The following is a 27301-nucleotide window of genomic DNA, read 5'->3' on the forward strand; positions in this document are numbered from 1 at the left end:
ATGTATCCAGGCCGGGGTCTCAGGATCACGTGAGAGTTAGCCGGCCCGAATTCCAGGCACGCTTCGTCAACCGAAAATGCCTGCAGGTCCCTTACCCTCTTGATGGAGGCCAATGCAACCAGGAGCGCTGTCTTCATAGACAGGAACTTAAGCTCTACTGATTGCAAAGGCTCAAATGGAGCACTCTGCAGGGCAGTTAGAACCACTGAGAGGTCCCAAGAGGGTACGAGGGGAGGACGAGGAGGATTCAGTCTTCTCGCTCCCCTCAGGAACCTGATGATCAGGTTGTGCTTTCCCAGAGACTTACCATCAACTGCGTCGTGATGTGCGGCAATAGCGGCAACATACACTTTCAGGGTGGAGGGAGACAGCCTTCACTCCAACTAGGGCTGGGCGATAAAACGATAACGATATGTATCGCGATAGACACGTAATCAATATCAATAAAAAATGCGTTCGATAATTTTTTTTTTTCTTCGTCAGAAGAAATCAGAGGTTGCGAAAGCAAATTTGGTTGCATGAACAAAGGCACTGAACTCTCTGGTAACCTTGCAACGTAGGGGGTGACACGCAACAGCCAGTCAGTATGGTTGCGCAATATTGTTGTCTCGTGTTGGATTCTTCAGTAACAGAACCGGCGTGTAGTGATACAGCGATTGTTGATAAAACAGGAAAAGTCAGCTCGCCTGACTTCAAGTCTGACCGTAGTCAGACCATGTCGTCTGCAAATTATGCAAGACCATCGTCAGTTTCTCTGTTATTCGCGTGCTTATGAGCTGTTTTAACGTGTGCGTTTCTCAGCGCGTACATGTGAAGCTCACATGCACTCTGTCTACCAGCGCCTGGATACTGGACTATTGGTGCCTTCACGTGCTATGGAAAAGATGATATTTTCCACTTGTGAACTGGTATTTACCAGTGTGTTGTGTTCAAGTGCTTTTGTTGTCGTAATGTAGGTAAAAAAAAAATGGACTCACAGATCCAGACCTGTTATTTGGCTAAAACAATTTTAGATAGCTTAAGTCAGTAAATCATGGTGTCGCTGGCGTACACTACAGACAAAATACATTCACGTGAGTAAATTGCCTGACCGCTCATTACTAGGAGGCTCCTATTGACTGCTAGCTAGCTAGCATCTGCTCTGGGTAGGTAACAACAAACCATAACGGTATTTTTAAAACTGACACTGAGTGTTAACGCATTATATTACTATTTTTAATGACACAATATTGTATAGGCTACAAAAACTATCCGCTAACAGTAGCAAAAAAAAACGTTTAGTTGTGTGCAATGCTTATTCATGACTCTTGCGTTGCTCTCCGCCATTTTGAAAAGGTCAAAGGTTATCTCATCTCGGCAACTCGTACATCAAAATATTCTACGAGTTGCCCAGTGGAAAATACCACATGAGGGGGTGTTCATGTGCATTTTCCACGTCGGCTTTTGGTATTTACCATAATTACCATAATTACCATAGCACGTGAAGGCACCATATATTTCGAGTCTTATTGTGCTAATACGGTTATATACACACAAGGTTTACATAAACTAGTCGGATATGTCTAAAGTGAAAGCAAACTTGAGAAAATTGAGAGAAAATCTGCTTGTCAAATGCGTGTATATTAGACGCGTCGCGCGCAGCTCTTAAAGAGACAGTATAGTAATAGTAAACACGCTGCCGCTTGTCCTTAAAGGGATAGTTCACCCAAAAATAAAAATTCTCTCATTATTTACGCACTCTAATGTTGTTCCAAACCTGTATTAATTTCCTTCTTATATTTTCAAATATTAATATTTTGAAGAATGTGGCTATCCAAACAGTAAACAGAGCTATCCCTTTAATGTTAATAAAACAACAAAATGCAAAGAGAAAATCATTCACTGCTCTTGACTGATAACTTTAATAGTAGCTTTAATAAGTATCAATGTATAATTTATACAGTGAAGTCTGTTTTGTTTTATTTTCATATTTGTTCATTTACTTTCTTCAATGCTACTGTTAAATACACCTACTGTAGCTGAAAACATAAAGCACTGTTTATTTAATCTGTATATTAGGTTGTGTGTACGTGTAATGTGTATCTTTGATCTTAATATTTAATAACAAAGAACATAATGAGAACTTTTTTATCTTCGCCCCTGTCTGCCATTCTTTTTTATTTTACATTTTGTTACCTAAGGCTTTGAGCATTACAGCCAAACTAATGTCCATATTTTAAAAACAGCCACAAAATAGTAAAACCAACATAAAAAAGAATCGTGATAAAATCATTAATCGTGATTTTCCTGAAAAAAATCTTAATATTATATGTTTGCCATATCGCCCACCCCTTTATAAAGCATTTCTTACGTATTCTTTAATTTTGCACCTTAATGTTAAGAGATAATTGTTAAGTGTTCATTCAGATTTTAGACTAATTATTTGAGTGAGTGTTTTCCATGGTCGTGTTGACATTTCTGCCTTTATAACTGATGGGATTATAATCAGAAAGTTTAAAATAAAAAATCTTTAAATGTAATGTAATTGTCTCCTGGACTGGTCCTTATTTTAAATATGTCATAAAAAATATCAATAATTATCGATATCGACCGATATGAAACACTTATATCGTGATACAGTTTTCAGCCATATCGCCCAGCCCAGCTCCAACCCTTCTTGCAGGAAGGAAAGCACGACACTGATCGGGCATTTCGTGGGTTCTTGATGTTTAGAAGAACACCAGTTGACGAAGAGGTTCCACTTCAACGCATAGAGATGTCTCGTGGACGATGCTCTAGCGGAAGTGATGGTAGCCACCACCACAGGTGGTAGGGTACTCAAACCTGCCTCGTCCCATCCAGGAACCACACGTGGAGGTTCCAAAGATCGGGACGAGGGTGCCAAAGGGTGCCCCGTCCCTGAGAAAGGAGGTCCTTCCTCAGAGGAATTGGCCAGGGAGGTGCTGTCGCGAGGAGTACTAGTTCGGAGAACCAGGTCCGGTTGTGCCAATACGGGGCAACCAAAACGACCTGCTCCTCGTCCTCCAGGGTCTGCGCAAGAAGGATCACTGGGGGAAACGCATACTTGCGTAGGCCCAGCGGCCAGCTGTGCGCCAGTGCATCCGTGCCGAGCGTGCCCTCGGTCAGGGAATAATACAGGTCTCAGTGGGACGAGTCATGGGAGGCAAACAGGTCTACCTGTGCGTCCCCGAACTGATCCCAAATCAGCTGGACCGACTGGGGATGGAGTCTCCATTCTCCAGCGAGAGGCCGAAGCCGAGACAGTTCGTCGGCTGCCTGGTTCAGGTCTCCCGGGATATAAATGGCTCGAAGCGACCTCAGATGCTTCTGACTCCATATGAGGAGGTGGCGAGCGAGTTGCGACATACGGCGGGAGCGTAGACCACCCTGGTGGTTGATGTACGCTACTGTCGCAGTATTGTCTGATCGGACTAGTACGTGCTGACCCTTGAGCAGCGCATGGAAGCGGTGCAGGGCGAGACGTACAGCCAGCAACTCGAGGCAATTGACATGCCAAAGGCGCTGGGGTCCTGTCCAGGAGCCTGCGGCAGCATGTCCATTGCACATGGCGCCCCAGCCCGTGGTGGAGGCATCTGTTGATACAACAACATGCCGGGAAACTCGTTCTAGGGGCACTCCGGCCCGTAGAAAACTGAGGTTCGTCCACGGGGTGAAGGTCTGCCGGCAGGCTGGAGTCACTGGGACTCGGAGCGTGCCGTGTTGCCATGCCCACCTCGGGACTCGATCGCAAAGCCAAAGCTGAAGCGGTCTCATATGAAGCAATCCCAGCGGCGTTACTGCGGCTGCGGATGCCATATGCCCCAGGAGCCTCTGAAAAAGTTTCAGTGGAACCGCACTCTTGCCCTTGAACTGACGAAGACAAGTCAGCAGTGATTGCGCGCGCTCGCTCGTAAGCTGCGCGCACATGGCGACCGAGTCGATCTCCATACCGAGAAAAGAGATCCTCTGCGTGGGGCAGAGTTTGCTCTTCTCCCAGTTGACCCGAAGGCCCAGACGAGCTAGGTGCCGGAGCACTAGGTCCCTGTGTTCGCAAACCTGGTCTCGAGAGTGAGCTAGGATCAGCCAGTCGTCGAGATAGTTCAGGATGCGAACCCCGTGTTCCCGGAGGGGAACAAGGGCTGCCTCGACAACCTTCGTAAAGATGCGAGGAGACAGGGCTAGCCCGAAAGGGAGAACCGCATACTGGTATGCCTGCCCCTCGAAAGCAAACCGTAGAAACGGTCTGTGTTGAGGTAAAATGGAGACATGGAAGTAGGCGTCCTTCAGGTCGATCGCTGCAAACCAATCCTGCGGCCGCACACACTGGAGGATGTGTTTGGCCATTAGCATCTTGAACGGCAGCCTGTGAAGGGAGCGGTTCAAGACGCGCAGGTCGAGGATTGGCCGTAACCCACCGGACTTCTTGGGTACAATGAAGTAAGGGCTGTGGAAGCCGGACTTCATCTCGGCTGGAGGGACAATCTCGATCGCACCCTTCGCCAGTAGGGTGGCGACCTCCGCTCTCATGACAGGGGCATTGCCACCGACCATAGTGAAGCGGACTCCCCTGAAGCGGGGAGGAGATATCGCGAACTGAATCGTGTAGCCGAATCTGATGGTCCTCGCGACCCAGCGGGACAGTCTGGGAAGCTCTAGCCAGGCCTCCAGAAAGTGCACCAGCGGGGTCATACGAACCACAGACGTACCGTCGGTGGGGCAGCGAGGCGGAATGATCGGCACCGGCGAGGGTGGCATAGCGGCCCTGTGCGGGGGCACGGTCATTAACCGCGTCCTGCCAGAGGAGGCCAGGGGAGGGCGCGCGTCCCACGGGGGCGTGCTCTGGCAGGGGTCTGGCGACAGAGGGGGATGAGAGGAGCGTGGCCCGTGGGTGGCGGCGTGCTGTCATCCCGCACCTCTGGGACAGAGGAGGGCGGCAGTGGCGGGACCCGAGGGTGGCGCGCACTGCGGCCCTCGGACTCTGTCGGCTCAGGATTGGGGGATTCAATTCTGTCTTTAACCACATTAGGGTACTGCTCGTCGTTGGACGAGCAGCGGGGAGTGGAGAACAAAAGATTGCAAAAGCAGAGGAGTGGCCCTGCTACCAGCTCCTGAACAGAATTGAGCGCCAATCCTGAGCAGCCCGTCTCAGGGGCGCTGCTTGGCCTGGCGTTTAGCGGGCCGCGGGGCCGGAGAGGGCTGTGGCGCCTTTCTGTGGCTTCCTCCACGACGCGGCCCAGATGAAGGCTGCTGCTGGGGCCGTGCGGGAGGGGCGGGAGCCGCAGGAGGGCGCCCTCGGCGGCGAGCAGGCTGAGGATTCTGTGCCGACGGCTGAGCAGCAGCGGAGCGTCGGGGCAGAATGTGCTTGATCGCCTCAGTCTGCTTCTGGGCGGTCGAGAACTGCTGGGCAAAGTCCTCGACGGCACCGCCGAAAAGGCCGGCCTGGGATATGGGAGCATCGAGCAGACGAGTCCGCTCGGGCTCACGCATATCGGCCAGGTTCAGCCAGAGATGTCGCTCCTGGACCACAGCTGTGGACATCACCAGACCCAGGGAGCGCGCGGTCACCTTCGTCGCTCGGAGAGCGAGGTCGGTGGCGGCGTGCAGCTCATCGAAGAGCCCTGGGTCTGTCCTACCCTCGTGCATGTCACGGAGCACCTTGGCCTGGTAGACCTGCAAGATGGCCATGGCATGCAAAGAGGCAGCTGCCTGTCCCGCCGCTCTGTAAGACTTCGCCACCATAGTAGACGAAAATCTACAGGCTTTGGATGGGTGCTTAGGATCACCACGCGATGAAGCGCTTGTCGGACACAGCTGCATCGCGACAGAACGTTCGACCGGGGGAATCCCAGTGTACCCACAAGCATCAGCCTTATCGAGGGGAGGAAAGGCGGAGAAAGCCGACGAACGTTCACGGGAAGACATGGGGGCCTTCCAGGACCGCGTGACTTCCTCATGCACTTCCGGGAAGAATGGTATTGGGGTTGGGCGGCGACGAGTGTCAGCGGCCGCTCCCAAAAACCAATCATCCAGCCGCGAGCGCACTGGATCGGGTGGCGGGGACCACTCGAGCCCAATGGCCGCGGCTGCCCGGGAAAGCATGGCAGTCAGCTCCGGATCAGACTCGGGCAATGCTGGCACGCCCGAGGGCGACAACACAGCCGAATCCTCACTTCCCGAGGACTCATGCCCACCTTGTGATGCAGTGATCGACATTGCATCCTCTGCTGGAGCTCCAAACGAGACACGCAGGGCCTCCGTAGAGGGACCAGCGGTCTCAGTTTAAACACTCGCGGGTACCGGTGCTGAAGAGGGGCGTGTGGACCGTGGACGTATCGGCGGTGTGCTCCACACAGTCACCCTCAGGTCACCCCGGCCACCAGCCGAAGTACTAGCTCTCGGGGAGTCAGTAGATCGGGGTGTGGGTAGGGGGACTCTTGCTCTGGTGAGCTCATTGAGTCTCGACCGCAGCATGGAGATGGTCATGTTCCCGCAGTGAGAACATGAGTCATCCACAAACGCTGCTTTAGCGTGATCAACGCCCAAACACGCTAAGCAGAGATTGTGCCCATCAGCAAAGAATATATCGCGACCACAACCAGAAGTGCGAGGCATCTTTAAAAAGACGTGCCGCGTGCAATGCTCTTTTTGTGAGAGGAAAACTCCGCGGATGTTGAAGCGAACAGGGAGAAATCACACTAACTGTCAGATCACTGACCAGATCAGCAGGGTAGTGTGCACTCGCTGAAATCGCCGTCACACCAACACCGGAGAGCTCGCTCGTCTCGAAGGAATTGAGAAGAATAACTCAGGATTTTTGGCTTGCGTGGAGTGGAGAAGTTCTCGGCTCCGAAGCGAAAACATGTTGCCAGCGTACTTCCTTATATACCCCCTGCGGTGGGCGGAGATACGCTATGCAAATTCCGCAGACCCATGGCATTTCATTGCCATTGGCTCGTTTTATATACTCGAAGGTGATAGGCTTCTAAGCGAAACCCCAATCGTCGTCATCCGACGTAACTCGGAGTGACCACGAAAGGGAACCACAAATATCAGAGCATGTCAGAACACCTTCAGGGCCCAGAAAACAGCTTAGACCCCAGAGGGTTAAATCCCAATAATCTGTCTCTCAGTCAATAGCCCTATTCGAACAGGAATAGTTTTAATAGGGTTGTTAGTGAATTTGTTTCACAGACGTAAAATTGTGAAAATTCCAGTGCAAATGACCTAGTGTTTTAGACTGCCCATTTAATACCAGTGTTAAGTAAGAGTAAGATACTTGTCTAGATTTCTCTGCTCAATTATTAATTTAAACAGCCACTGCTATAAACTCATTAAGTTTACTTAAATGTTTTTTTTTTTATAATAAATTAAAATCATATAAACAATTAATTATTTAAAAGACATATACGTGACGCACGCACAGGACATGACCTTTGTAACGGCCACATCTAGAAAACACACAGTCCCACCTCTGTAATATACACATAGATGTTAGTCCCGTCTAAATCAGTACATGAAATCACAGACATCGAGTGATAAGAATTGTTACTCAAACGCTGTTTAGAAAAGCTTCAGCTGTTTTCAGTTGATGAATGAACAAAACTTTGTAGCTTTTTCCTGTGTAACTTCTTTAATGATACAACACCTCTACTTTTTAAATTCTGTCATTTTCATTAGGAAATTCAAATCAATAAATACTGTTTCGGTGCTCTTTAATGTGGTGCGTCAGATCACATAGCACCTTCAGTTCAGGCGAAGCGCACGTGAAATGATCATCTCTTCCCCATTATTGCTAGTTAAAGCATATAATAAACATGAATAAACATCAGAAGATATATTGAAAGATATAGTGCAACTCAGGGCCGTAGCTAGAGGATTCGGGGGCCCCTGTAAAAATATTGATGTGGGCCCCCACCACCCTCCACCAATATCATATACTGTTAATAGATGAGCATGGAGGCCCACATATAACAGAAGATGGTGATGTTGTTGTGAAACCTTTATTTTAAAAGTTAAATGTTTACATGAAAATTACAACTAATAAAAAGCAAGAAATTGTTGAATAATAATAACATTTTTTTTTTAAAAAGTAACAGCAAAATAATGTTTTTTTTTTCCCCATCAGTCTGTTATAATTCATAAATCAAAAAGTGAACATTTAGAAATTGACAAGAATGCAGTCAAATTTAAAAATATATTTTTTTAATAAAGATAATATGGATCTGGTAATATTATTAAATAAATCGAATAAATGTATTCATCCAAGTGCAGTGTGTTGTATTGGTGTTTTCTTGATGTAATAAATACATCACCAGCCGGCAGGTCCGGTGCATAATGCAATGCTTCGTGACTCATGTACATTTTTTACCTCTATGTACAATAGTGTAAAAAGAGAATTTTTGACCACGTAATCATTCGGTGGATTGTGGTGCGCTGCGATAATGAAGAGTGACAGTACCCGGCAGGCTGGAGACGGTAGTTTTCTTATTCCCAGTGAAATAACAATACAACCTGTCTTTAAGAACATCTTTATCGATTTATGATTTAATTAATTGATTTAGAATCAAATTGTATCAAATTGAAATCATATCAGATTGCAAGCTTGTGAATTGAAATAAAATCTTGAAATTTGTGTCAATGCCCTGCCCTACACACTGGTATTCCCTTCATTATGAGGAAATGACATAGGTGTAGTGATGTTCATACTGTAACAACTGTATTTCTGTAATGACAGAGTGTTTGGTATGGTAATGGATATGACAATGTTAATATGTTTGGCCTTAGAGGAATAGATCTGCTACACTGCTTCTGCTGTAGAGCATGTACAGAGACTTGCTATTGCCAATACATACACAACACACTGCTGTGAGCAAGTAGACACGCTGGTGCTGTACAATACAGCATACATGAAATAAACCATAGCAGATCTACACAGGTGGAGCTGGGGAAGGTGGGGGGTTTCTGAAAGCTACAGCAAATGCTGACCAAGTATTTGAAGGTTGAGCAGCGAGCTCATTGGCTACTGATACAGCAGGGACCAATCAGCTGTGCCCTACAGAGAATGATGTGATTACAAGCAGATTGAGTTAAAGACCTATCAGCCTGCGCCATCTAGAGTTTCATGATAGAACTTTGTATATTCTATCCTTTACACTAACCTTACCCCTAAAAATATCAGCTGTTTTCCTCATGGGGACCAAAAAATGTCAAAAATTACAGTTATTATCTACACTATGGAAACATTTGGTCCTCATAACGTAGGGTTTACCGAGTACACACACATACAAACACACACACCTGTGCATATTTAACAATGTCAAAGATATGCTGATCTCTCTTGTTGTGTTCAGATGCCTGTGATCTCACACTGGATATAAACACAGCACACACTCAACTCATCCTGTCTGAGGACAACAGAAAGGCAGCATGTGTGAAAGAGAAACAGTCGTATCCTGATCATCCAGACAGATTTGAGTTCCAGGAGCATGTTCTGTGTAAAGAGAGTCTGACTGGACGCTGTTACTGGGAGGTTAAATGGAGTGGCTCGGGTCATGTAGCAGTGGCATATAAAGGAATCGACAGGAAAAGTGGGACTGACTGTTGGTTTGGACTGAATGATAAGTCCTGGAGTATGTACTGTTCTGATATGAATTACACAGTCTGGTTCAATAATAAAAGCACTGAAGTATCTGGCCCTTCAGCTCGTTCTAATAGAGTAGGTGTCTATCTGGACTGTTCTGCCGGCACTCTGTCCTTCTACAGCGTCTCTGACACACACACACACACACCCACACACATATACACATTCAACACCACATTCACTGAACCCCTCTTTGCTGGATTTGGGGTTTATCCCGAATCTTCAGTGTCTCTGTGTCAGATTTAACAACCTCCTGCGAGAAACCACAGAGACACATTTCCACCTCAGAGCAAAAAAACGAACAGGTAATTACGATTTCATGCAATTGTCTCACAATTGTGAAATCAATTAATAGTCACAATTGTCAGGAATAGAGCTGCAATTGTGAGCTATAGTCACAATGTATGAGGTTGCTTTGCAAAAAACAAGTCACATTGAGATATACAGTTACAGTTATGAGAAATAGCAATTCCGAGATTTAAAGTCACATTGTAAGAAGTAAAGTCGCAATTACCACAACAAGGTAACTTCCACAAGTGCAAATAAGAGATGGATCATTCAGGCTTTCTGTCATATTGCTAATGTTACCGATATAAAAATGATACTGTTAAATATATTAAGTAGGACGAACACAAAATTGTTCATATCTGCATATTTGGTATAGCTGTCTATTTATGAGGGTTTTCCCTTTAATTGAGTCATGATGTCTTATTTATTCATTTTTGTTTGAGAGTTTGCTCTTATTCTTCCCTTTCGTACCATAATTGCATGGGAGAGGTAGAGTTCATTTGAGCTCTCAAGTCTTTTATATATATCCATCTTAAATCATGTTTATAATGTTATTTCAATTAAGTGTGTTATTATTTTTTGTATTAGTTTTGTTTATTTTATTTTTTATTTTTTATCCAATGGTGATAAGAGTACATTTACCCGAGACAGAACATGTAAGGGAGTTTCACCCATAGAGGATGCTTGTTTGTGTGTTTATATCAAGCTTTCTGTTTTATACAATTTTCTTGTGTAAAGCAATCTCTTTTGCTTCATTTGTTTTTTTGCCTTTTTGGACTCTTTTGCACCATGATTGCGTGGGAAAGACGGGACATTTAAGAGCGATTCATGTGTGTTTATCAGAAGTGAAAATAAAGATCCAGATGAACGAAAGCCTGTTGCCCCGTGTTTGAGTGTCCAATGTTACTCAATATCTACAGAACGCAGAAGTTGTGGTTTCATCTAACTGGTTTCATGAACTCCAGCAACATCAGTCACGCTTGGCGTCGTGATCCACTGGTTACACTAAGATGAATTAATTACTGAAGCCTTGAGAATATTTAGTGAAGGCACACACATTAATGATGAACTCACAGAATAATGCTTCTTACACTCTATGCTAGACAGGAGAGATTATGTTAATCCATTTGAGGTAATTGAGATGTTTTATAATTTATTTATTAAATGCAAATGTTTAATCAAAAAAGGGTAACTCAGTTTCATCCTGCTGGATTGTCACAAACTGTTAGTTCAGAAATTGTCTTCCTTTTTTGGAAAACAAAAAAAATCACCACTTATTGCTATGGCTAAAATTATCGCGATTAGCATAACTTAAATAAGATCATCTTCTGCCACAGGGAAATTATGTATTCTGTGTTCTGTTGTAAAATAATCTTGGCTCACTCTGTTTAACACAATTATTATTATTAATATATATATATATATATATATATATAATAGTATATATATATATATATATATAATAGTATATATATATATATATATATATATATATATATATATATATATATATATGTATATATAAAACAAAAATTGGTGTGTGTGTGAAGTCTTTATATTTTAAAGCATGTAAGCATAAAAGTTAATAAAAGTTAATTTTTTTTTATATTGGAGAAAATCATATTAGATTTTGTTTTGTAGCTACCTAAACATTTGGTCAGGTAACCTAAACAATTTACTTTCTTGCGCTAACGTTTTATTTGAGTGAGAACAAATGATCAATTACAGCTTTTATTTTTCCAATGAAAATAAATTCCAATTATTGATGAATATTCATTGGGTTGCAGCAGTGAGAGTAACAGGTGAACATGTTTCTAATGTAACAGTTGCACAATGTAACACTGGGTTACTGGTTTTCTTTGCAGTTTGCACATGGGTTAATCACATTCACTGTCTGTCATGTTACATCTATAAAGTTTAGCAGTCATGGCCTAATGGATAGAGTCAGAGTCGTCAGAGAGTCTCTATACAATTCTTTAAAAAATATAAAATTGCATCAATTATTCTTGAACTACCAAATAATTTAAAGGGAGAAGGTTACATTAAACACATACATTAGCTACATTTTTATGTTAAATCCACTATTGTTTTATATATACTTGTTCAATAGTATATACAGTGTTAATGCAATTACATCAGAAGTAACTAATTAAATAAAAAAATAAGAGTAATCCCTTACTTTACTTTTTCAAGGGAAAGGTAATTAATTTACAGTAATTAATTCCTTATTAATGCATTACACCCAACATGTTTATTATTTATTATATTAATAATGATGTATAATGCACATAATATATATATATATATATATATATATATATATATATATATATATATATATATATATAAGCTTTAATATTAAGCTTTTAAACTGATTAATCGAACGTGTATTCTTTTGAGCTCTTATTTAAATTCAGTTGATTCACATGCATTGATATAGTCAGATATTTTCTTGCAGCTGCCATCTCAAACTCTCGCTGCAGCAGAAGTGTTTGTGATTGGCTGTTCGCTGCACGTGACACATTTTCAGGCGCACACACTCGAGTTAATTAATCACAAACTCTGGATAATAAAACATGAGTTGACAGTGAACGTTTATCGATCCCGCTGAACTTGATCGAAACCATGTTGGATTTGTCTGATTTTGGCAATCTCGCAGTTTGTTTAACTAGCTTCGTGCAACGAGTGACTACTGTAGCTAAAGTTCCAGTCTGAAGTGGCCGTTTGGATCACACCTGATCTGGGAACGATGAATTTTTTTTTTTTTTTCTTAGACCCTTCTTGTGCAATCCCCGTGGGAATTCACCCTAGAAAAGAAAGTGAAAGAAGGAAAGTTAGCGACACCATTCCGAGGCTCTAAACCGTCCATTTTTTGAGTATTTTACGAGCGCTCATTCTGTGGTAAGTTCAGTGCATTTTTCTCCCTCATGTAAATATGCTGTCATGAGAAATAGCTGCTGTTTGAGTTTTTTTGCTTTTATTTACATGGAATTTCAAATAATTTCGACAGATTTGACCAAAATGGCAGAAACGATAATAAAGTAAATTTTTAAGTAATAGTTTTTATTTAGATCTTTGATATAACCTTATTGAAATTATAGACTGGAAGAATTATATCTACGAATATTTTAAGATAATGTGACCTCAAAAAAAAAAAAAAGAAAAAAATAAAAGAAAGTACTGTGAGTTTGAAGATATTTCTCTTCCAGGACATTTTAATGCATAAAGCCATAATTGTCGCCTTCGTACATTGTGAACAAAATCAGTGAACCAGTTATTGTCAATGTTGCCTATTGTAAAAACGCCAGAAAATGAGACACAATGTTTGTCATGTCATGACGCGATTTTACAATAAAAAACTGCTTCTGTTGTGGTAAACTTGGCACAGTACAAAGTCAGTGCTGAATACCGTACTTCTACTGACACTAGTAAAACTTGTTTTAAACCAACATGTATTACCCACAAAAAGCGTTTCAAACCGTGTATAGACTTCAAGTTCCTGTATTCACACACTGTTGTGGGAAAACATTAAAAGCGAAATAGACAATAAGAAATTGATGACTGTACCTGAGTTTATTGCACTTAAATGTACTGCTAAGAAAAGGAGTACCAGATTAGGATTATTTGGCTTGTAACAAAAGCTCAACCCTTTTCATAAAAGAAGCTTACATAAAGCTTACATGAAATTTCTATATATAACTTAATGGCACAATAAATGTTAGCTTTCTTTACATTTTTATTTTAATTTTCCACTGGTTCAGTTTAATTAAGTTTAATTGTATTCATGTTTTTAATCCCTCTATACCTCGTTTTACAATACCTAGCCTCTGTTAAGTTATACAAGCTGAATACATTATTGATAAATCAATATTGTAAATAAATAAATACATTAAAAACACACAGAGAAGATGTAAAATATTGTAATGAAGGCCTTCTTCGCCATGTATGTTGGTGTCACTGAGTGTCAGTTCCTCTTTGCAGATGATGTGGTTTTGTCATGTGATGTGTCTTGCAGAATTACACAATTGAGTGTCACAGTGTCTTCTGTAAGTAAAAGCAAATGTGTGTGTATATATATAAGTGGTTATATGTCCGTGAGCTCTACTTAAATGTATATATATTATATTATATCAATTATATTAACGATGGTGTCAATTTCAAACCATTTCGAGCCCGATTCAGACCCTGACAATGTTAACACAAAATCACTTTCCAGAACATTCTCATTCACAGCTCCATGCTGGTGGAACGCTCTCCCCGGCCTCATCCGGAATGCAGAATCACTGGCAACATTCAAAAAACAGCTGAAAACCCATCTCTTCCGTGAGCACTTAACCTCATAAAAAAAAAAAAAAAAAATCCTTTGAAACATCACTTATCAGACTTATGCTACTCTGAATAATGCCTGAACTTTGTATTCTGAGCACTTCTTGCGTTGTTGTTGTTTTTGCCTCTTCATGATGACTCGCTTTATTTAGTCCTAATTTGTAAGTCGCTTTGGATAAAAGCGTCTGCTAAATGACTAAATGTAAATGTAAATGTTAACAAACAAGAGGATAATTTCAGCAACAACACTCTTCATCTTCTCTAGCACAGCTCATCCAGGCCTCGCCAACTTTTTTGCGTGTTACGTGTGCGGGTAATATATTACTGAGGAATGTTATGACTTAACAAAATCCTGAAAAATTGTGTTGTAGTCCAAATGAGCCATTCGTTGTAGTTCTTGAAAAGTGGATTCTGATTAATAAAATAGTTCCCTTTAGAGTGGCCTTTTAGCTTTGTAACCTTGCATATCTTTTTTATGCTCAAACAGCAACATTAAACACTAACTAAAGTTTAAAAAGTGCAAAAGCATAATACAACCCATTTAAGAACCCTGATCCCCAACATAAAGAACCATTTCAGCATAAAAGGGTTCTTAAGGAGAATATGATTTTTAATGGAACCTTTAAACAGTCTGTTTTTGAATGTTATATTTCAATTAACTGCATTTTTTACTTTATTATGTCATGGGGAAGGTAATTAGATTGCAATGCCGTTTAGATTAAGAGTAAGACTACTTACTACAGCGTCATTGTATTACCTTTGTACTCTATATATCTCCACATAAAAGGTCTGACATCAATCTCTCAACACTTTTGAGAAGTGAGAATGGGAGAACAGGTTCTCTAAAATGAGTCTCCATGTCAAGAGAGAAGATGAGGACACTGCCTCTAAAATGAGTTCCCCATCTCCTGGATCAAGCTGTGTGTCTGTGAAGAGTAAATGTAGGGATGCAGTGACCTCTGACCCCAGGTAAGACACTTGCCATTTAAACATTTAGCAGACGCTTTTATTCAAAGCAACTCCAGAAACCTGCAAAAAATCTGCCAAAGGGTTATAATACTTATTTTACAGAATGACGTTTGTCTCACATCTTAAATAAGTTATGTTACTCAGAGACTGTTTGACTTGTCAAAAATGTTACATTCAGCTGTCACAAATTTATTAACTTGACTTAACTTGACTTAACTTAACGTTTATTAATTTATTACCAGAAAAGGAATATGTTATCCTATTATTACCCCTTAGCAGATTTTTTCTATATATATATTTTATATATATATATATATATATATATATATATATATATATATATATATATATATATATATATATATATATATATATACTGTATATATATTATTCTTACACTATTTCTTACTTTCATCTATTTTCTCTTTTCATACAAAGTTTCAAAATTGTTATAGAAAAGAGTATTACAACATTTCCATTTCTCATGTTACTGCCTCCTTAAAGCCCAGCTATACTTCAAAAAAAGTTCTTTTTCCATTCTCTGCTCAGTCACTTTACATAGGTGATGCATGTTATGCTCTTAGTAACACAACAAATACACAACAAAAATTACAGTCGTGATAAAAAGGGCAGTTAAGAAAGCATAGTGATGGGAATATGTTTGCGCCAGCTCTGAAATTCAGTGTATCCATCCATTTATGCTGGGGGTATCGGGCCTTCATGATGAATCACATTGTTGTATTCCTCTCTTTGGATAAAAGTGTCAGAAATTATCAAATGTATATCTAAGGTTCATTCAAGTTATACAGTATTGCTAGTGCTGTGAAATGCTGTTTTGTTTGTCATTTGTCAGCATCGGCAGGAGCAAGAGTCTGGGATCAGAGTCTCCAGAACCCAGCAGTGTGTCTCTCAAGAGAAACAACTCCATGACGCAACCGGTTGGATTCAGTGATGGACCAGTGACCGCTGACCCTCCGTTAGTACAAACTCGTACTTACTATCTTACTAAATCACATCTGGTAACTGATATATTTCTGATGGTCTCCAACAGCCATCAGCTGTGTTTACACTTGCGTTTACATTAATATATATATATATATATATATATATCTCAATCTGCCAAAAGGTAAATAAATGTAACAAATCATGTAAACATTTATCATCTTTTATTGGAAAATCAAACATTTTATCAAACTTTAATTGCTTTAATCTTTTAAACAAGAGACAAAACAAAATACTTTTAATCTTTTAAACAAGACAGTGATGAAACTACATTTTATAAAATCACTTGCCCTGCTTAGAATATACTGTATATATATTAAATCAGCATATGAGAGTTAAATTGGACGACTACAGGGACTCATCTCAACATTACTCATTTAAGTTAATCTAATGCCAAAATTATGAAAAAAAAGATCAGTCATGAATAGAAAATGATTGAATTATTCTGATCAGGAATGTCAGAATCTGTAGTTGTAGCAGAAACCTGCAAAAAAAAAAAAAAAAAAAAATTCAATTGGATTGGTGTTTATTCTCTTAATCATGCAGTGTGAAGTATTTCACTCAGTTCCTTGATCATTCTGATTCAGTTTCACCGAGTGAAGAACTAATTTATACTCGCGTACGTTATACATTACATACATTATCGTCTCTGACAGACTGCACGTTGAAGCCGCCCAGGCTGCCGTTTTCTCCCTTCTCTTGGAAAGCGATGATGTAGTCAAAACATCCAGTACTGTAGGTTTTCCAGGAAATGCGTGACTTGCTGGACCTCTGCTTCACGAAAATACTACCGTGTATTGTGCATGTTTATTTTTTTCAAGTGATGTGGATTTGAAAACCGATGGATCGTAAGGTAATAATTATTTATTTTTTAGCCAGCAAGTATTGAGTGAAATGACTGATGCACATTAGTGTGTTATGTCCATCATTTTAGTTCTAATATTCCAACCAGCAGCCAGTTTAAGTTTTTGACGAACGTGATAACATGCGTTAGGGTTGAAATATGCTTGATTTTTGGGTAATTATGATAATTTCTGGAGATGTTTGAAATGCTTCTTGCGTAGTTCAGTTCTTTATACCAGAATTAAGTTTTATCCCGTGAAGTTATGTTACTCAGAGACTGACATGTTTGACTTGTCAATGTTACATTCATCTTTCACAAATTCGTTGACTTGAAAATCAAGTTCTTTTTTTTTTCTTTTACCAGAAAAGAAGTGGTTTTAAAACTGTTGTCCTATTATTACCCCTTAGCAGATTTTGACTCATATGTCTATGTGAGTGTGTGTGTGTGTGTGTGTGTGTGTGTGTATATATATATATATATACTCACTCACTCACTCACTCACTATATACACACACACACTCACTCACTCACTCACTCACACACACACACACACACACACACACACACACACACACACACACACACACACACTATTTCTTACTTTCATCTCTTTTCTAGCCTATAACAATTTTGAAACTTTGTATTATTACAACATTTCTCATGTTACTGCCTCCTTAAATCCCAGATATACTTTAAAAAATAAAGAAGTTATTTTCCCATTCTCTGCTCAGGATTTTACATTTTGAATAGGTGAGCAAAGGTTGACTGTTTTGGTGTTTAGATGAGTATTTACATATGTGATGCATGTTATTCTCCCAGTAACACAACAGACACAAAACAAAAATGGCAGTAAAGGAAAGCATAGGGATGGGAATATGTTTGCGCCAGCTCTGAAATTGTGTATACATCCATTTTTACTGAAAGTATATCGGTGAATCACTTTGTTGTATTCCTCTCTTTGGATAAAAGTGTCAGAAATGATCAAATGTAAATCTAAGGTTCATTCAAGTTATACAGTATTGCTAGTGCTGTGAAACGCTGTTTTGTTTGTCATTTGTCAGCATCAGCAGGAGGAAGAGTCTGAGATCAGAGTCTCCAGAACCCAGCAGTGTGTCTCTCAAAAGTAACACATCCATGAGGCATTGGCAACCCATTGGACTCAGTGATGGACCAGTGACCTCTGATCCTCCGTTAGTACAAACATTTACTTATTAATTTATGGCAGTGCAACTCAGATACGAACTGAATCTCTGTGGAAAAAAAACACTACGTACTCTAAAGCATACAAGATATGCACTCTGGCAACTGATGTATTTCTGATGGTCTTCAACAGCCATCAGCTGTGTTTACACTTGCATTTACATTACACTGATCATAATGAGTCCACAACCACCTTTGGATCAAGACACACACGTCAAATAAGGGCGTACTCACACTAGGCACGGTTGCCTTGTACCAAACCTGAGCTACGGTGTACATTTTAGGACATCCTCAGACCTCAGTCATATGACGAAAAGTTCTCATGCTTTAGGTCTCAGGAAAAACAAAGTCAGGTGTCAGGTCTCGTACAATTAGGCATCAGGAAAAACAGACTCAAAACAAAAAGGTATCAGATGAAAGGGCCTCAGTCTAATTGATCCATGCCCAAGCCCGCCTCTTCAAGCAGGCCAGGGCACTATACGGAGTGATTACACTATTCATATGATCCATACTTGGGGGTCAAATGTGCTCTGGCACGGTTCAGATTGCCTAATGTTAGTACACCCTAACATTCCCATCACAAACGTGTTTAAACTTGTCTTTTCATTGTACATGTGGACAACATCCGGATACAGGATGCATGTTAATGTCAAGTGATAAACGCTGCCTTTGTAATCTTTTTTTTTTTTTTTTTCAGATCTGTGGCATCCCACTATCAGATTCACCATGGGCAGAACAAAACTGAAGCAGCCCTGCAGACACACACATTGGGGACTGGAGACCTGCAAAGAGTCAATGACCAGCACAAAACCAGCATGAAGAACAAGTATGAGAGATTATTTGAAGGAAACAAACTTCAAGAGAATGAAACCCTCCTCAACAGGATCTACACACAGCTCTACATCATAGAGGGAGAGAGAGAAGGAGTGAATGAAGAACATGAGGTTTTACAGATGGAGAAAACAGCCAGAACACAACACTCACAAGACACTCCAATCTTCTGCAATGACATCTTTAAAGCCTCACCTGAACCAGGATGTGAGGAGAAAGACAAAATCAAGACCGTTCTTACTAAAGGCATCGCTGGAATCGGGAAAACCGTCTCTGTGCAGAAGTTCATTCTGGACTGGGCCGAGGGAAAAGCCAATCAGGATGTAGATTTCATGTTTGTGCTTCCATTTAGAGAGTTGAACTTGACAGGAGGTCATCAGTACAGTCTTCACAAACTTCTGCTGGACTTTCATCCTGAACTTCAAGGTCTGGACTCAAAGATTTATGAGGAGTGCAAAGTTGTGTTCATCTTTGATGGTCTGGATGAAAGCAGAATCACACTGAGGTTTTCAGACACTCAGAAAGTTTCTGATGTGACTGAGACTTCATCAGTGGGTGTGCTTATGTCAAACCTCATTAAAGGAGAGCTTCTTCCCTCTGCTCTCATCTGGATCACTTCCAGACCAGCAGCAGCCAATCAGATCCCTTCCAAATACATCAACCGTGTGACAGAGATTCAGGGATTCAATGAGCCTCAGAAGGAGGAATATTTCAGGAAGAGAATCGGTGACAAGCATCAAGCCAACAAAATCATCTCACACATCAGAAGAGCAAGAAGCCTCCACATCATGTGCCACATACCCGTCTTCTGCTGGATCTCGTCCACTGTGCTTCAAAAGTTCCTGAAAGAAGATCTGAGTGCAGAAATCCCTCAAACTCTGACTGAAATGTACATCCACTTCCTGCTGATTCAGATAAACATGAGGAATCAGAAGTATGAAGAGAGAGATCCAGAGAAACTCCTGCAGTCCAACAGAGAAGTGATTGTGAAACTTGCTGAAGTGGCTTTCAAACAGCTGATGAAGGGCAATGTGATGTTCTATGAGGAGGACCTGAGAGAGAGCGGCATAGACGTCACTAACGCCTCAGTGTATTCTGGGATTTGCACTGAGATCTTTAAGGAGGAATCTGTGATTCATCAGAGGAAAGTCTACAGCTTCATTCATCTGAGCGTCCAGGAGTTTCTCGCTGCTTTCTATTTGTTTTACCATTATGTAATCAAAAATGTTGACACATTGCAGTTTTTTGATGTAGTGCATAATCTGCATAGCGAAATAGTCAATAAAGCCCTTGAGAGTGAGAATGGACAGCTGGATCTGTTCCTGCGGTTCCTGCTGGGCGTCTCACTGGAGTCCAATCAAAGACTCTTACAGGATCTACTGACACACACAGAGAACAGCTCAGAGAGCATCAGGAGAACCACACAGTACATTAAAGAGAAGATCAAAGATGGACATAGACTCTCTGCTGAAAGATCCATCAATCTATTCCTCTGTCTGCTGGAAGTCAAAGACCAGACTCTGTCCAGAGAGATTCAGGAGTTTGTGAAATCAGACAAACACTCAGAGAAGAAACTCTCTCCTGCTCACTGCTCAACAATCGCCTACATGCTTCAGATGTCAGAGGAGGTGCTGGATGAGCTGGACCTCAAGAAATACAACACATCAGATGAGGGTAGAAGAAGACTGATACCAGCTGTGATCAACTGCACTAAAGCTCTGTGAGTGTTTAATCGTGGGTCTAGTTCTTTCTAAAAGGACTTATGTTTTCTGTTGTTTTGTAAAGTAATTCATCTTGAATTTTAATTTCTTTGCTTATTTTAAATAATTATATAATAAGTCATGATATTATTAAAATAAAGTAATTTACTTATTTTACCAGAATTAAGCTGATATTATTGTAATGCCAGTTATGGATATGTTCTGTTCTCCTTCAGTCTTGCTGGCTGTAATCTCTCTGCTCAGGATTGTGAAATTGTGTCATCTGCTCTAAAATCCTCAAACTGTGTCCTGAGAGAGCTGGATCTGAGTAACAATGACCTATGTGATTCAGGAGTGAAGCTGCTCTCTGATGGACTGACGAGTACAAAGTGTCAGCTGCAGATACTGAGGTTTGAGATCAATGTTACATTTACATGTATGCATTTGGCAGACGCTTTTATCCAAAGTGACTTGGTTTGGAATGTTAAGGTACACATTAACATTCTTATCAGTTCTTGCTTTCCCTGTGAATCGAACCCATGACCTTGGTGGTGCAAGCGCCAACACTCTACTGTTTGAGTTACAGAAAAGCATTGTGTTGATCATTTAATAGTTATTGTTCAATACTTTAAAATGATTTCTGTTTACTGTTTTGTGTCTCTGTAGGTTGTCAGGCTGTATGGTGACAGAGAAAGGCTGTGGTTATATGTCTTCAGCTCTGAGTTCAAACCCCTCACACCTGAGAGAGCTGGATCTGAGTTACAATGACCCAGGACAATCAGGAATCCAGCTGCTCAATGACAAACTGAAGGATCCAAACTGCTCAATGCAGATACTCAAGTATGTGGAAAGATTTTGACTTTTAAGTGAACTTAGGATGAAATTGGGATCATCAAGAGGGGTGTAATGATGTGGTTGCTGTGCTTTTGCACATTAAGATATGTTCCTGTATTAGCATATTTTGTTGATCCTGGAACAACATTCCTGTCTAAACACAGTCCTTATCATATCCCTACCTTTAATTCTAAACATAGCTATAACTTATGCCTAAAACCAGAGAGAAATTATAGGTGAATAACACTGATGTAGAAACTCATAACCCAGGTTGTGAGCCTTAACTTGACATAAACTTGTCCCAATATATTGAAAAATGTATTTACAATATATTTATACTAGGGATGGCCCGATACCGAGACTGGCATCGGGGATCGGGCCGATACTGTACTCATATACTCGTACTCGTACTCATAAAAAAATGTACCGATACCACGTACATTTTGCGAAACGAAACTGACCGCCGCGAGTGCTTTGTCGAGGTGAACTGAGGCATAGGAAAGTATAATGTCGGCGGTTTGGACTCATTTCACAGGGTTCGTACAAGGTGCTTAAAGTGCTTGAAGTACTTGAATTTGACTTTTTGAAATTTAAGTCCTGGAAAACCCTTGAAAACAGCCATATTTTTTAAGAGGTACTTGAAAAGTGCTTGAATTATTAAAAATGGGGATGCATCAATACCGAGCTCATGTACTCGTACTCGTAAAAATTCTCCGATACCAACAACCACGCAGCGTGTGTATAGTAACATAGCTGTGGTGCGCGAGCTGATAAGATAAGAGCTGGTCGAGCACATCCCTTTAAACAGACATCAGTGGAAAGTTTGTTCAGTCGGATGTCAATGGCAAAGAAAATAAAACGAGGCATGCAGCTTATTATTAACGTTAACTGACGAGAGAGAGAGAGAGTTACCTGATTTAAGTATAATGAGTGGTTCCCTACATTATTACAGGACATGTGCAGGTCAAGAAGTTCCATGAACGCAAACATCCAAAGTGCGCGCCCCGCAAACCAGCGTCTCAGCGCGCAAATACTAAATTAAATTGTCTTTCACGTCTTGTGCTTGTACGGACAAATTCACACAAAATTATGTAAAAACGCCTGTCTTGGCGAGTATCTTATAGTAAACAAAGTCGGTTATATCTCAAATGAACGTAGCCATGTTCAAATGCGGTCTGTGCGTTCGGTCTTAAAGGGGCAGCAGTTTGATAAACCTGCTTCTGTGTTTTAATGTTAATCAAATAAAGGACAAAGAAATACTCACTGCTTTTGACTAAGTTGGCTACCATTTTCAACTTTACAAAAATATCCATCTATATATAAATTATACAGTAATGAATATGCTTTTTTTTTTTTACATTTGATTACTTTATTAAAATTTCTGTACCTCTTAGATCTACCTGGAAAAACTCTAAAAACACTGTTTATTTCATTTGTAGCCTTTCTTTGTTCTATAGTATTTATTTGTCCTATTTGTAATTCGATTGTTTGTTCTTATTTTGTTACTGACTCCTTACTTGTTTTAAATTCACATTAATTGGGCTGGTAGTTTTTGTTGTAGTATCAAAATTGGATTAAATAATTGATATTTCACTGGTTTTGACAAACATTTGAACCGCTGACCCGATCCTCAGCACTGAGCCCTGCTGAAGCAGCTCTAAATATGTGCTGTGCTATTAAATGAAAGATAAAATATGATGAGCAATAGAATGGACAGTGACAGTAACATACTGTAAGCTCATACAATGCATTTTAGCAGGCTTAATTAAGCATGAAAATAACTGAAAGAAATATATATTTGATGAACAAATTAAGCCAACTAATATGATTTATATTCTTTTGTTTTATCTACTAATACATAACAAAAATGAAAGTATCGGTATCGGACTCGTTCTGCAAAAAGTGGTATCGGTGCATCCCTAATTTATACTATATATTAACACTGTTTTGTAAATAATTTTTTTGATAATAATTCAATATATGAATATCGGCAATTCCTTATATATTGTAATATATAAAACATTATATTAACGCAATATATTATTGAATATATTTTTTCAGTGTATTTACATTATATAATATATTGATCATTACATTTATGGATATATTTTTTTCTTCTGTAAGGGACTTTACAGCGAAAAAGTAACTAGTTACCAATTTCAATACCACTTGAGTAAATGTACTTTAATAAAAGTACTTAAATATTTTAATATTACATAAGTATTTTATTCTTACTGAATGTAGGCTCAAAGATGCACTAGTCCTCAACACTTAAGAGAAGTCAGTGAAAAACAAGAAACAGTTGAGGTGTGAGGAGAGCAATCACGTGTTTATTTTCTAAAGTCGAAACACCTCAGTATCGCAATAATTCACACAACAGCCGACACAGCAGCCTCTTAAACATCTACAGACACTCAAGTCTCAGTTAAGGTCATGTGCTCAAAAGGGGCATTAGGAAACAATATCCTTCAAAAAGGTCTCTTCAATTTAAAGGATAAATAAAATAATGCTTGGTAAAATTAAATGGTCAAAGCCTACTTGCACTGGATGTGCTGGTCAGCCATGTCCTCATCTCATATATGAAACGCCTATGATTTAGCAACTACCTGAAAATGCACTCACATCCGCACAAAGTAGATCTGTTGACAAGTTTTGGTGAGTAGTACCTTCAGTGCCCTGTAGATGATGGACTGCTCATTACAGAATTACAGATTAAGAATGCATTGAACAGCATTTGATGTTTTTGTCTATCTATCCAGTTTGGATCATGGAGGACATTTCAGGATCACACCAGGACTGAGAAAATGTAAGTACACACACACACACACACACACACACACGTCTTTGCATATTTAATTGTTATAGAATAGGGGTTCTCAACTCTGGCCATTGAGATCTCATGTCCTGCAGAGTTTAGCTCCACCCCTAATTAAACACATCTGAACAAGCTAGTTAAGTTATTCAGGATTACTAGAACGTTATAGGTAGGTGAGTTTAATCAAGGTTGGAGGTAAACTCTGCAGAAAAGGATCTCGAGGGCCAGAGTTGAAAACCTCTGTCATAGATTGTGATCTCCGTTGTGTTCAGATGCCTGTGATCTCACCCTGGATCCAAACACAGCAAACACTCATCTCATTCTGTCTGAGAACAACAGAAAGGCAACATGTGTGAAAGAGCAACAGCCATATATTGATCATCCAGAGAGATTTGAGAACTATGAACAGGTTCTGTGTGGAGAGAGTCTGACTGGACGCTGCTACTGGGAGGTTGAATTGAGAGGATGGGGTCATATAGCAGTGACTTATAAAGGAATCAACCGGAAAGGTGGGATTGACTGTCGGTTTGGACTCAATGAAAGATCCTGGAATCTTTACTGTTGTGATACGACTTACTCTTCCTGGCACAATAATAAGGCTAACAGCACAAACATTCCACCCTCTTCATCTTTATCTAATAGAGTTGGAGTGTATCTGGACGTGTCAGCGGGCACTCTGTCTTTCTACAGCGTCTCTGACACACACACACTCACACACTTACACACAATACACACCATATTCACTGAACCCCTCTATGCTGGATTTGGGTTTTACAATGATTCCGCAGTGTCTCTGTGTCAGATTTAACAACCTCGTTTGAGGAACCACAGAGACATCAGAAACAATTGGATAAATATTTATTTTTTGCTCTCACTATTCAAGTGGTTAACCCATTAATCAATCCGTTTTGAACTTTCGGACAATTTTGGCTGGTCTTTCTCAGGTTCATAAACAGTGTACCGGTGTAACAATATCCAAAGTTGAAACGGTTTGGTAACACTTTACAATAAGGTTCATTAGTTAACAATAATTTTTACATGGCTCTATAGAATACTTGATTCTGATTGGTCAATCGCGCCATCCAGCGGTGTGTTATTCCCAGATTCTCAAAATGTTATTCTCATCCGGGTTACTTAAGTACAGTGCTATGCATAAGTTTAGACACCCATGCTAAAGTTGACTAAAAAGAGGAATACAAAATCATCTTTTGGAAATTGAACTTAATGCCTTAATTAAAAAAATTAGGAAAAATCCAACCTTTAAGGACAGCAATTTTCTTTGTGAATGAATAATGTATCGTAAATAAATAAATGTTCTTCCTTAAAATACATAAATAAAGTTCCCTTGGCCTTTGGAATTAAAATAGCCCCACATCATCACATAGCCTTCACCATACCTAGAGATTGGCATGGTTTTATTTCAGTTAGCCTAATAGCTAGTTTGATTTGCATTGAGAGATGATCTTATGGAAAGTACTCCATGCCAATCTCTAGGTGAAGGCTATGTGATGGTGTGGGGCTTTTTTTAATTCCAAAGGCCAAGGGAACTTTATCAGGATGCATAGTATTCTGAATCCATGAAGTAACTGGCCTTTAAAAATAAAAAATCTGCCTGCCTCTATGGGAATTTAACATAGGGGTGTCCAAACTTATGCACCCTGTATTTTAAGGAAGAACATTTATTTATTTACGATACATTATTCATTCACAACGAAAATTGGTGTCCTTAAAGGTTGGATTTTTCCTAATTTTTTTAATTAAGGCATTAAGTTCAATTTCCAAAAGATGATTTTTTTATTCCTCTTTTTAGTCAACTTTAGCATGGGTGTCTAAACTAATGCATAGCACTGTATATTCGCTATACGCTTGCTAGGAACGTTTTTTCTTCGTGGAAGTTTTGCCTTTGTTGAGCTAATAAAATATTAAAACTCAGTCGAATCAATATTTTGTGTACAGTTACTTAATTATGCCATCCAGTATCGTGGACTCGCTCTCTATTGTTTCATACGAACGCAGATGCTGCCATTTTGTGACTAGTGTGGGTCCTCATCACCCTGTCGGGGGTTTATTCTCAGATAACAACCGGCTGGATGTACATTATCTTACTTAATGTATTAACTAACATGAACAAGCAATACATTTGTTACAGTATTTATTAATTTTTGTTAATGTTAGTTAATAAAAATACAGCTGTTCATTGTTTGTTCATGTTAGTTCACAGTGCATTAAATCATGTTAAGAAATGCAACCTTTGATTTTAATAATGTATTAGTAAATGTTGAAATTAATATTAACTAAGATAAATGCTATAGAAGTGTTGTTCATGCGTAGTTCATGTTAACTAATGAACCTTATTGTAAAGCGTTAAACATTTTGTTTTAATGTTCCAGTCCAGCATATGTTTATTATGCATATGTTTATTTAAAAGTGTTGTTCTGGTTTGGGCTACCAATATATGGTAACTTTTAATAGTGTCATGATTCTCAAATTTTTCTCAATTTCGCAGTGGTTGTATTGTTATGGTTTTTTTTTTTTTTTTTTTTTTTTTGTACTTTACTGTGCTTAATGTGAGATGATCTAATATTTTATGTGACTGAATCAATCTGACTTTATTAGGTTGCAGCATTGAACAACTTTAAATTGTCAGATCAGGTTAAAATGTCTCTGTTATGTAACAGCTGCACTATGTAACTATGTACTGGTTTTCTTCAATAAATCTTTGCACATGGTGAATCACATTCTCTGTCTGTCACATTGCTTCTTTTTAGTCTTTTTTTTATTTAATTTTTTTTTATTCAGAGTGAGAGATCCAGATTGAGGTCATTGCTTGGTTCATCAGGTGTCACCTGACC

General features: G+C 39.9%; 2 protein-coding genes across 11 annotated transcripts in view; both read left to right on the top strand.

Annotated features, from left to right (window-relative positions):
* LOC311286330 (protein NLRC3-like) overlaps positions 1-10801 on the top strand; it is a 35727-nt gene extending 24926 nt beyond the window's left edge. For 2 of the 3 annotated variants that reach the window (XM_084402496.1, XM_084402497.1), the window contains 2 exons: positions 9351-9875; positions 9912-10801. In XM_084402496.1, the coding sequence (XP_084258622.1) occupies positions 9351-9875; positions 9912-9949 (563 nt within the window). In that variant the 3' untranslated portion in view covers positions 9950-10801. Of the gene's footprint in view, positions 1-9350 lie in introns of all 3 variants that reach the window. The other variant, XM_084402498.1, reaches the window with a different exon arrangement.
* Positions 10802-12478: 1677 nt separating this feature from the next.
* LOC311286318 (protein NLRC3-like) lies at positions 12479-25654 on the top strand. 8 transcript variants are annotated; one of them, XM_084402469.1, is made up of 10 exons: positions 12479-13974; positions 14162-14251; positions 15042-15223; positions 16077-16199; positions 18131-18259; positions 18967-20820; positions 21037-21210; positions 21467-21640; positions 24394-24440; positions 24722-25654. In XM_084402469.1, exons 3-10 carry the CDS (start codon positions 15102-15104, stop codon positions 25255-25257), a joined length of 3159 nt encoding a protein of 1052 aa, XP_084258595.1. In that variant the 5' UTR covers positions 12479-13974; positions 14162-14251; positions 15042-15101; the 3' UTR covers positions 25258-25654. The 8 variants fall into 8 exon arrangements, with proteins under 8 accessions (XP_084258595.1, XP_084258594.1, XP_084258597.1 ...); XM_084402468.1 differs by having other exon boundaries at positions 12479-12829; positions 13910-13974; positions 14162-15223; XM_084402471.1 differs by lacking the exon at positions 14162-14251 and having other exon boundaries at positions 12479-12829; positions 13910-13974.
* The last annotated feature ends 1647 nt before the right edge of the window (positions 25655-27301 follow it).

The sequence above is a fragment of the Rutilus rutilus genome, assembly GCF_951802725.1.
Source record: "Rutilus rutilus genome assembly, chromosome: 2".
NCBI classification, from domain to species: Eukaryota; Metazoa; Chordata; class Actinopteri; order Cypriniformes; family Leuciscidae; genus Rutilus; species Rutilus rutilus.